This window comes from Ruditapes philippinarum, unplaced genomic scaffold (assembly GCF_026571515.1).
Source record: "Ruditapes philippinarum isolate M1 unplaced genomic scaffold, ASM2657151v2 ctg5218_1_1_1_1, whole genome shotgun sequence".
Lineage (NCBI taxonomy): Eukaryota > Metazoa > Mollusca > Bivalvia > Venerida > Veneridae > Ruditapes > Ruditapes philippinarum.
This window is the reverse complement of record NW_026854480.1, coordinates 46,475-59,238: the sequence shown is the minus strand read 5'-3', so window position 1 is coordinate 59,238 and position 12,764 is coordinate 46,475. Positions and strand designations below refer to the sequence as shown.

The window sequence follows — 12,764 nt, the reverse complement described above, 5'->3', positions numbered from 1 at the left end:
GCAAAAAGACCTACACAAAGTATGTTCCTGCAAAATGCATTCGTCAAATCACAAAGGCTGTAAAAAGCAAACATGTAAAAATTTGTTTTAACACAGATAAACTTGACCCACCTAAAGTAAGAAGAATCCTAACGACAATGAAAGATATCCGTCAGTAGATAAAGCAATAGCCTACAAGTGTAAGGACTTTGATAAAAGTGACATAAAACACCAACAAAGTTTACAATACCATCGTATTTACACACCAAATATGAAACAAATCCTTTAATAAAAAACGACTTTAAGCAATAATGTAAAAACCTATTTTTGCGCTCAACTGAGCAAATTGCTTCTAAGTTCCACTTAAACTGAGGATCAATGCAGATGTGAAAGACATCAGGTAATTGATAATGACTGTATGATAGAATTGGATAATGTATTTTAAGCACTGGTGACCTTGACCCCTATAGTCCTCAAACTCGATCCAAAGGTATATGCCTACCAAATATGAAAGGCACCAGTTATTAAATAAAGGCTGTATGACTAAAAGAGTAGAAATCTACTTTTAGCACTGGCGAGTAATTATCTAATTTTAGCACTGGTGACCTTGATATGTATATTATATAGGACTATCCAAAGTAACTACCTTCCAAATATGAAAGAGAAATGAAGAAACGCAAAAGAAGTACAAAAGAACAGAGGGACAAATCAGCGGCTTTATGTTCTCGGATTATTTGTTGGGGCATAAAAACCTCATTTAGTGCTCGCCAATTTTTTTAAGCCAATCACCGACGAGGATTTTTCAAATTGTCAGGTCTCAAATCTTAATAGAACAGATTTTATATAAACTGGACGTTTTATATTATAAAACGCAAGTGGGCGGAGCTAAGTTTCGAAGAGCGCTAAAGTGCAATTTACGCATTTGTTTACTCCTCCTACTAATCAATATTTATGACAGGGTACCTGTGTTATAAAAATTCAAATGAAGAGAGGTAGCCCGTGGGGCTGCAAAACCGAAAGTAGGGTGTTCAATGAATTTTACATTTATTTTTGACAATATACTGCCATTTGCCCGAAGATGATATGTATATGAATATATTAAATATGTATGATGCATATATAATCAAGCCACAGGTTCCTTTCAGCCCGAAAAATATGTCGAAGTGACGGGCGAGGCAAGACATGTCGTATTTTTGTAGCTTATTGTGAAGTTGCAGTACCTGAAATCGGGCACATGACAAATCAGAACATAAATAAAACATTCTTGTTTTCCATGGTATACATCTTTTCTACGTGTCATACCCCCTTTCCTTCTTACAATGAAACTTTACTGCAATGTTATCCATCGCTGGTTTGTTTTTAGCAGAGAATGACCTGTGCATGTTCAAAGAGGGTAACGTTTGAGAATATTTCGCAAAGAGGGTACCGATATGGATATGCACCGTGATATTGTCTTATATACCTAGACAGAATGCGGGAATTAGCTATGCAAAACACGTGACCCGAAAATGAGTATTACCGTCTTCCAAATATGGTTATTCACATTTAGGCTATTGTGTGACGTCACGCAGTGTGTTGGGCGGAAAAAATGGGCGGAGCACTAAGCCGGTTAGAGTGCATATTGGATGTTCTTCGTAAATAAGAAAGCTACAGTCGCTTCGCAAGCTCCGCTCCTTTTTAGCTTTCTCATTTACGAAGAACACCCAATATGCACTCTAACCTATACTTAAAGGAATGTTTTCTTCTCTATTGATTGGTTTGAAGAGCATCATATAAACGCTTCATTCAATAACAGAGCTTGTAGCATTGCCTTAGCGACCGAAACCTAATTCTCACCATAGCTATTGGTCAATTGGCGTACGTGACAAAGTTTTGTTTTTAGCCAGAATTAATTGTAAAGGTCATATGTGGAATTCTAGCATTACTGTTGAAGGATGACTTCATGTGCATTAATTCAGGTACGATCTGCTACAAGAGCAGAATCACACAAAGACCCCTGAAACAACACTAACATATGGTATCAGGGACTTATAAAGCAGATTACAATAATACACAGAGATATAGCTGTGTGATGATATGACCATAATAGATGAATGCATTTAGCCAATAACTTGCTGCAACTGAAAGTAAATTAGCCTTTACCACCAGTAAAGCTATGGCCAGACCAAATCTGCATCCGTGCAGTCTTATCAGGCTAATTATAGTTTAATTTAAACATATTTATTTTATCTCGATTGCGAAGAAAGTTCTTGCAACTTATAAACATTATTTTCGAGTCCGCTTCATTGTACAAACTAGTACTGGTGTCATACCCGAGAAGGAATCGAACCCAAGATCCTTCGGTCGAGAGGCAGACACCTAAACCACAAGGCTAAGGCTGTACTTTTGCTGTTTATTGTTGGTAGCGCAATGTTTGCATACGTCGTAAACATTAACTTTTCCAAACTCAAATGCAGAGCAAATCCATAACACTTACATAAAAGATTGTTTGTTAACAAATTTAAAACAATAAAGATGTCATAGTTTTGAGATTTTATACAAGTTAACAACATACATATATACAAAAAATTATCACAATATGATAGAATACACAATTTTAAATAGAAAAAGGTAACATGCAATAAATGACATAAAGGAGATTTGTTACTTTCAGTGTAGTATTGGAAAATTTACATAGAAATGAGCCCTGGATGATAAAACTTTCAAGAAGGGAAAGGTATCGGGGCCCGTTTTTTAACGTACATACCTTAGGATTTGCGTACATTTAAACTTACGTCTGATTTTTACGTAATTTATTTTGTATTGAGCTTTTGGGAATATAAAAATCCAGAACTCTGGAATAATCCTTATAATGTCAAGTGTCATTGACGTATTACGTGCTATCAAAAATGTGTCAAAAATGTAATACATTTTTATCTAATATCAATAATATTTCATGCCATTTCAGTTGCCGTGCGCTTTAAAAATAAAGATTGTAGCCATGTAATTGCTTATTCATTGCACAATATATTCATCAAAACATCACATCTTAATACTGAGAAGTTGAATACAAAAATAATAAGATTTTTTTATTTTTAGAGGGTAATATAAATAGATGTTTTCACATAGCAATTTATACCTCCACTGGTCGCCATTTTTGGTGTCATTCTCAAACATCAAATGCTTAACATCAGATGTTACGTTTATGCTTCAATTATTACAAAAGAATCCAACAGTACAATATATATGCATACATGCATGTTATCTCAAATTACCGCATACTCGTATAAAGGTTTACAATCGTCAGCAGTGTATATACAGTGCATTACTGTTGCATTATTTTATAATAATTGAATCATAAACGTAACATTAAAACAATATAAGCATTTCAAAAATCTTCAGAGCAACAATATTAATATTGATAACAAGTGAAAAATAATGCAAGAAAAGACAAGCATAATATACCACTCTTATATGTGTTAAAGTTTATTTTTTCTAGGAAGATGTAAAATGTACGAATGTGTATTTTTACCATAAATTGTAGCGACAATTCAATCCTTTCTTCCTGGGGGAGGTGCTTTATTTCCGTGTAACATTTTCACTGTACTTATTTTAAGATTTCTTTAAATCATCGCCCTTAAACCAAAACAATACCTTTCACTACTTGAATATTTCGGAAATTTAAACTTCAATTGTTTTCTTATTATATGTCAAGATTTCAAGGATCAAATATTAGTCTTATCAGCTTTATATGTATACCAGGTGTAATGTAAGCATTCTGAAACTTGAAACGGTTATCTGGTCCGAAATTTAAAAGGCAATGGCTCACGTTTTCATTTAAAAAAGAAGAAGAAAAGATGTAACTGACGGTAAAATATTTCATTTTCTAGGTTGTTAAAAGGCGATTGAAGCATGGAAAAGGACAGCCGTCACTACGTCTAATTACCTTGATTGAAGTGGTGTCAACAGTTTTATTTTATATATTCATTTTTGCGAACAATTTGATACTCGTATATACCTCCAAAATTTGGCGAAGTGATGAAATGGATAGCCTATTAGTTTTATTATATATTTGATTATATGAATCGTTAATTAAATGAAAAAACAAACATAAGTTGCAGTCGAATGACAAATCCCTAGCAGTAGTCATTTGTAGAAAATACTATTAATCTATGTAGAGATCAAATCATTTTATATCCTCCTGCAGACTGAAGCTAGGCTTCGGTTATAATAACTATCCCCGAAAATTTGAAACATTAACAATTATGTCCAATAGTAGTGAAAAAGATACTGTTAAATTGTTTCACGGACACACGGACACACGCACGCATGAACAAGTGACATAGCCGTATTTCTTATCTTAGGATAATTATATTGACATTGTTTTTTGAAAGAGAACTGGCTCTTAATTCGCTGGCGGGAAATTCGCCAATGTATATCAATTTTACAAGATCAATCTTACTAAACTCAGAGCTAACTCGAAATTCAAAACATGTTCCATATATTGTTTACTTTTAATTGACAAAAACCTATGTCAGAGTCTGATCGTAGTTCAAAGTTAGCTAGAAATTGAATTTCGACCTACTTATACAGAGCTCAAAACATTTTGGGGCTGTGACTCCGTGTAAATACATGAATAATATATTCCGATAAAACTTTCTGTAAGTTTTTGTTAAAATATGTTATCTAAATGAGGTTATAACAATAAAAGCAAAGAACGTGACAATATAAATCGTCTATCATATATTGGTTTATAATTTTGAACATCTAATTCGATTTGCATGCGTGCTTATGTTTGTAAGTACATCCTGATTTTGTCAAAATGAGTGCGATTGAGATCTTTAACAATGTATAACCGCAAACAAGCTGAATTCATTAAAATTCGTATTGTCGCGATTAGACAACAAACAAAGTAATATAAATTATCCAGCGTCATTAAATGATGCTCTTAAATTACTACATTTATTCATTTGGAACACTTGGCTGATTTCCGATACTATTGCCGGTCACAGGAAATACTAAATCAAGTAGTTTTACCACTTCACTTGAAACAATGAAACTTTAGAAATAGTGTATATTATAATGCAAATTAAACTATTTTATCTCAAAAGTAACGATTTGTGAGACAAGCGAAGAAGGAGAACATGGCAGTAGACGGTCGTAAAATGAGACAATCTTTGTGTCAAGGTTCTGACATAGAACATGATTTTCCGTGTGTACCGTGCACTAAAAAAGGGAAGAATGTAGCTGCTATCAAACACTGTGTGGAATGTGGTGAAAACCTTTGTCAAAAATGTGTTGGTGATCACAATAAGTTTTCAGCTATGAGAGGTCATCAGTTACTAGACACGGTGAAACATCCGAGCGGGAAAAAGCAAGAATTACCAAGTCAAAAATGTGAAAAACATGGAGGAAAATTGATAGATGTCTACTGCCCTTGCCATGATAAGGTTGGCTGCTCAACTTGTATGACTGTTGGACACAGGTAGGAAAGTTAACTCTACTTTCGGTTTCAATGGCAAACAAATGTGTCCATGGTGATGTCATTCAAAATTCAGTTTAAATTAATAATAATTGATGAGGGAAAAAATAAAACTACAACTTGTCAGTGATTCATTGCATTTTTAAAATATTCCATGTAGGTCTAGCGTTTTTTTTCCTTTTTTAATATTTCATAATATTTTATTGGATAAGGTGTACGTAGGGTGAAACATTAAATTTTGACCCCGTTGAAAATTAACACCATGGATCATTTTTTAATGTTGAGAACTTAAACTTGGGTCATTTTTCAACGTTCAGAAGTGACACTACCAGCATTTCAACATTCGGTTTGATCAAACAGTCGTCGAGAAATAATCAATCCTTAAATTTTTATCAGATAAGAGTCAATTTTAACAGTGAGTTAAATTTTAGTTAAATGTCTCTTTTAAGTAGGGAAACAGAATCTCTCAAGGGCGTCATGAAAATGATTATACAAGCATAACATGATCAATTCTGTCACATGCGTCCTATTAGCACTTCCTCAAGAAAGGCAATATAATTTGTATGTTGGAACTGTTTTACGAAAGTTGAAGACCATGGTTTCCAACAGATGGATCTATGTGGTCCGAATCAGACATTTCAATCGAGTCATCTACATAGGAAGGATCTTTTCAAATTAAGGTTTTAAACCATGATAATAGGTATTTACGAACTAGTATAATCAAATGTTGAATTGAAATATAATAACTATAGCTAGCCATGATTTTAAGAAATACTCTCTTATATCTTCCATATGGTGTTTCTAAACAAACCGATCTAAACCCAATAATGAATTAATATCTTCCCAAGCTTTAATTAAAACCGTTAGTTTTACATTGCGACAATATTTAGACCTAAGGGGATAAATTAGTGCACTTTGTTTCTAAATTCAAATCTCATAATAGTAAATATTTTCGTCTGCTCGCACCTTGCTTACTTTCTGTACGTATCAGGGGAAGAAACCGTTGGAGAAACACTAAACTTCTCGCAGCGGTTCCTTCCCCTCAGCAGTAAAAAATGAACTGTAATACGAATGTAGATTGAAATATAACACGGCTGATTAAAAGATAACACGACTGTTGTAAATCCTTTAACCCTTTACCTCATATATACGAAACAACGCACTTTCGACCCCCTCCCCCTTTTTAGGCCTGAAATAATGAAAAAATGTCCTATTTAGGCCCCAAACACATGTTTTCGTTTAAGTAATGTTGCCTTAAAAAGGTGAGCACTTTTTCGGCGCCGCCCCCCATTCAAAAGATACATCAGGGGGTTGCCAGAAGGGGGATGTGCCCCCTTGTGTTTGGGGGGTTTGAATGGGGGCGGAGTCCCCCTCATCGCCAAGAAAATTTTGGACTTGTGAGAGGCTAAAAATGACCCCAGGTCGATCATAAAGTAACGTGTAACCAACGCTGAAAAGCCTTTGACTCTATCTCAATCCCTTGAGAAGTTGCAGCACTTTGAAATAAATTTGAATGGAAAAAATCGAGGCAAAATAGTGATTTTTGGCAATTTTGAGATGTCCCCTCCTTGCCATGGTAACAGGAAATGTCAGACTGAGCATGTCTTTACAAAGGCAATGGTCCAGTCAACATTTGTGCCAAGTTTGATTAGTATTGAAGCATTTTCCATAGTTTCATAGCAGTTTGAACTTGTAACAGGAGGCTTTTCAGTGAAAACAGGCATTTTTCACAATATGCTCATGTGGGAAAGGGTTAAAATAGGGGTAGATGGATTTTAATTAATGTGTTATCTTTTCAACTTTAATAATAATAGGAGGAAATCATTTAAATACAAGTGAAAAAAATACATTACCCTGCATGCAGTGTAATATCATAGTTCACCAAATAAGTACAATATAGCTGTGATGATGGATTTTAAATTGTTATAAGCTTCAGGACTTTTTCAATTAAAATGAATAAATATTTCATTTCTTAAAGGTCTGAAAGGAATACAGATTTATTACTGTTTTATGTGTATGACTATAAGTAGTAATGTTTGAAAATATTATTTTGATTTATAATACTTATCAATGATGAAGTCATATTTGGTCAGTTTTAAGCGAGGGTCATTTAATCACGCGTCGGTGTGTCATTAAATCACGGGAAGGAATCAATTTTCAAAGTTGAAAATTGATCAAAATCCGTTGAAAAATGACACAAGGGGTCAATTTTCAACGGGGTCAAAATTCAATGTTACACCCGCATATTATATTAAGTAACCCATTATAAAATGACCACCGCAGGCAAATACCTTGCGTATATACTTTGTCTTGAATACATTTCTAAATCACAAACATAGATGTACGTAGATAGAATGTTTTTTAACCTCTCTTTACAAAAACGAAGATTTTCCTCAGGAAACATTGTGTGTACATGCATATGCGTTTAACAAAGAGATGATGCGCAGACTCTTTTATTAATAAAACAAAATAAAATATAATGAAATGTTTCACAAGTAATGACAGAAAATAATTTTTGGTCCGGTATTTTTCCGACGCATGCATAGTTAATACCATAACAAAAGGGATGTATTTGCGTGGGACCGTTATTTGATGGGTTACTGACAATAAGGTTCTACTGTACACATTATCAAATACTGTGTGAGTGAATAATTGAGTGTCACTTTTTTCTTTCCACCTGGTGGGCTATTAAATAATAGGCAAGATCAGTTTCAATGTTTAAAATTTAGTAATGTGTTACCGGTCATGCGTTTTAGAATCCATAAGGTTGCACCGGTTCCAATTCTACTCGAGGTGAAACAAAATATGCATTGGTTTTGAAATATCTTTTCAATTCATTTTACCTTTTATAGTTTCAAAACAGTCGAGGGTAAGTACAAGGTTTAAATAAAATATCGCCGTCTCCTGCCCACAAAAATCACTGCTACACATAATATATTTTTGCCAAACAGTTTCAATGAGAATCTGTAACATTTAGCATTGTAAACAAACAAACTGGGATACATGTTGATGATACTTTGACAACATGATTTCGCCTTAAAACAGATGCTTACGCTGCACAATTTCTTTTTTTTCTTTAATCCATAAAACTCATATATAATATTTAAATAGAAATTATGTTAAATAGAAAAATATTTTGCATGAAAAAATACTTTCATAGACAGACCTACCACAGAAGCAACGTTTTTTTTACTTGTTGAAACAAAAAATAAGATTATATTTAAATATTAAACTTCCGAGAGATTAATTTTATCCAGAACTTTTAATAGCCGTACAAGTATAACAGAAAACTAAATATGTGATAGAACAGACACGGGGTGAATGATTATAAAGATTTTTTACCAGATTTGACAGAGTCCATTAACACCATACTATATCATGTATATAGAGCATATTTGTTTGTTTGTGTGTAAGATGAAATTTTATTTCATCGAGTGGGCTTTAAAAACAGTATTCTCACGAGTGGCGTAGCCACGACTGAGAATACTGTTTTTAAAGTTCACGAGATGAAAAAATATTACATCTTCCACAACAAACAATCACATTTTCTTTTTATTTTATGCTTAAAAACAAGTTAAAACGAAATTTCCATAATATTAACGTTAATATTAAAATCTGTTTTCCCCTTTGAGAGCCCCATTTAGTCGGAATTTCTCATTAAAAACAAGAAGTCTTGAGCTGAAAAATAAGTCCGACAATCGACGTTAAATGACGGTAATATTATTCATTTTATTAAAAAAATATGAATGATCGCTTGTTTTAATAATAAAAACAAACAATTCTTGTAGGAGAAAAAGTCCAACCATCCATCCATATTTCTGATACTTACTGCGAATTTATATCAGACATAGCTTTGTAAGATGTAAGCGGCAGCCATTTTTTAAAGTTTTGTATTTCACGGGAGGAAAATAATTGTGTTTGATTCAGAGGAATATCATTTGGATTTGTTAGTCATACACCTTTTTAAAAGAAAGAAAACTTATTTGAGGATTGTAACAGACAAAAAATAAGTGTTGACAGATGTGAAAACATTCAGAAAAGGAGCTAGGAAAATGGAAAACTTGGAAGCTTGCTCAAGAACGCTGGGTTGTTTTACTTATTCTTCGAGTGATGGCTGTCAATGCTTTTCAATTTTTCATAAAGCATACGGCAGTTATTGCTCGTAGGATACTTTAATATGCCCAAATGTCATCAAGAGCAGTTTTGCATGGGGAAGGAACGTATTTTTCAGACTGTAAAAATGAAACAAAAAAATTTAGAGACGAAATTTGGTGATTGGAATTTGAATGAATAGAAGTAAGTTTTCTTCTTTTTATTACTTTTGACATTTAAGTTATTTATCAATTTCAGCTTTGCTTTTTCTTTAAACAGCCTGAGATTGTCAGAATTGTCAGCAAAAATAAAATTGAGGTACCACATGGGGAAAATCTTAAAAAAGTAGTTTCGTCATTGAAAAGAGTGAAATGAAATTATATTTTGATAATTTTCACTGTGAAATTATCAAATATAATTTTCACCGATAAATCAGTAATCCACTGAAAAGCATAAAATAAAATTTAGTTATTATGTCAACATTTATCATGATTAATCACACGAATCAGTTACATTCATGATAAACTTTATTAGAATCACCAGTCTGCTAGCTTATAACAATAATTTTTCTCTCGCCGCTGTTTAAGATATCATTTGGTATAAGTAGTCGGTCACTAACAGTGAGATTGGTAATGACTGGTTATCCAGGAAAGCCGGTTAGCGGATCAACCGCCCAGATATGAAAAAACAAGTGTTAAAATCGGCGTAAAATCTACAAATACAAACAATCAAACATAAATCCGCAGTGTAATGTTATGATATTGAATTTTGTAAGACCATGATAGATATTTAGCACACGTGTGTTGTTTTTAATTACAAGATTACATTACACAAATATATTCATTCTTCATTTTTTGCAACAAATTTTAAGTAACCAATTGTTTTTAGTGAATATGATATGAATATACCTCAACGCGAGTGAAAAAGTTGGTACGCTCTTACCTCACTGTGAGAAACATTTAATGTACATAATTTTGAAGAATAAAAACAACTTTAATAATGGATAATATTTAAATGATTTTATTGAAGAGCGGGAACAAAGACAGTTGAATTAATGTAACGCCGTCAACGGCTGTACGCCCAATTGCGCAAACATTATATAATATTATTTAGAATATCACGTTTTCACTCATCATATAGTAACAACAATTTTACAATTTTAGTGAAATGATAATAATGTATTTCAATAAAACGTATCAATCAAGAAGGTAGTTTGCACACCAACAAAACATTTGGCAAAGCTTAACGCAGAAAGTGTTTTTTATATTTAGTTCATGCTGATTAAAGTCAGGTTTTCACTGATAAACATTACATTGTTACAGTAGTAAATGCATTGAAAAGAAATTACATTGTATTCCCATAAAAAAACTGTCAAAACTGCTATTTTTATTGTTTATGTCATTGCAGTGGCTGTAAAGACATTACCTTCATACCTGACCTAGCATGTAAAACTGGCACCACTCAGGCAATAAAGATCCTCGAAACCGAAATAAACACACTAGAATCCCGCTTCATGACGTTAAAACAAAACAAAGCAAGGGAACTGGAAAGTGCAAGGAAAGAAAAATTGCAATTGATTCAAGAAATAAAATCAGAAAGGAAAAATATCAACGACCGTTTGGACAAGATGGAAATGGAACTTCTTCAAGAAGTCGATGCGACTTTTCAGATCAAATTGCAACATCTAGAGTCAAGCATGAAGAAAGTTGATGCGCGGATTGCTATACTAGAAGAAAGTCTTCAGAAGATAACTACTGCTAAACATGAAAACGAATCAGAAAAATATGTACAGATACAACTTGTCAAAGAGAAATATCAAAATACTATCGATTGTTTAAAAGAATTCAAAAGGGCAAACGAGACAGGCAAATTAAGGTTTGATCCATATCGACGTGGGACTGATTCGAAATGCAACACTATTGGAAACATACTTCATCTGCCAGCCATTGAAGTAGGAAAATGTACTGAATTTAATGTACGGATAGCAGATGACAAGAAGAAGAGCGATATAATTGAAATGTGTATGTGTGAAGACGGTTGTATTGTTATGACTGATTACAACAACAAGAGGATTAAGAAAATGAATGAATCATTCCAGGTCGTATATTCACTCAATGTCGCTGACAACCCTTATGGGATTTGCCAAGTGGGAACGTCATTGCTTGCCGTTACACTGATTAATGATAGAAAAGTTCAGTTTATCTCTCAAAAGGATACAATGGAGTTGCAACAGTCGTTCAAAGTCGGTGATAGATGTCGGGGTATTGCTTACAATGACGGGATGATCTATGTTTGTTGTGGCGGATCAGAAAAACGTAAAGAAGGTGTTGGTCATATTGAGGTATATTCACTTACTGGAAAAATGGTAACATCATACTATGGTGAGATAAAATGTCCTGTAGGTGTAGCATTCCCGATTTCGACAGTGGATATTTTTGTGAGTGACGCGTATAAAGGTATCTTTCTCATAGACAAAACGCGAGGCATGACAAACATTAATGTAGATAACAACGTATTCTCTCATGCTGAAGGTATCTGTAAGATAAACAAGAGTCAGTTCTGTGTTGCTTTTAATTTATCACACAATGTTCTTTTGATGTCACATGACGGGAAGGATCGAGTAGAACTATTGACAGGAAAAAATGGTATAAAAAATCCTATAGGTCTGTGTTTCGATTACAAAAGGTCTAGGCTTCTTGTCTCCAGCGATACAAGTGACAAAATAATGGTTTATACTTTAAAAGTAACTTATTAATTTGTCTATAAGGAAAACAAACGGTGTGATGTTAGAGTGTTTTCGAGTTGAAATTTGATCAAATTACCGTTTGTGAAATATGGAAGGTATGTGTCACTGAAAATATTTTGTCTGGTGAAAAAAAAATGTTTTAACACTCTGCTGCAAAAATATAGTTGATGATAAGATAAATATTAATTTCAATTATCTGATCGGTGTTTGCTGTCGTTTTGTATGCTTTATATCTAATTCATTCTTTTTAATTAAAAATGTTCAGGTAATTAGAGACTCCCAATCGCATCATCTCGGTCCCTTTTTGTCAAATTTCGGATAAGTTATTATGAATAATAGCCGAGGTGCTCCGATTGAGAGACTGCGTAATATTTATCCAAAACATTCTCTGATGTTTGCTTAGTTTTTTATTGGTTCTCAAATGTTTACTGGTACTTGATGAAGTTCAGTGCTGAAACAGCACTTTCTGAGAAAAGAGTACTGTTT

At 33.3% G+C, this 12,764-nt stretch overlaps 1 protein-coding gene across 1 annotated transcript; it reads left to right on the top strand.

Moving 5' to 3' along the window:
* The first annotated feature begins 4,965 nt into the window (after positions 1-4,965).
* On the top strand, positions 4,966-12,503 carry LOC132740230 (E3 ubiquitin-protein ligase TRIM71-like). Its single transcript, XM_060728090.1, has 2 exons — positions 4,966-5,443; positions 10,940-12,503. The coding sequence occupies exons 1-2, from the start codon at positions 5,103-5,105 to the stop codon at positions 12,285-12,287; spliced, it is 1,689 nt and encodes a 562-aa protein (XP_060584073.1). The 5' UTR covers positions 4,966-5,102; the 3' UTR covers positions 12,288-12,503.
* Positions 12,504-12,764: the final 261 nt, after the last annotated feature.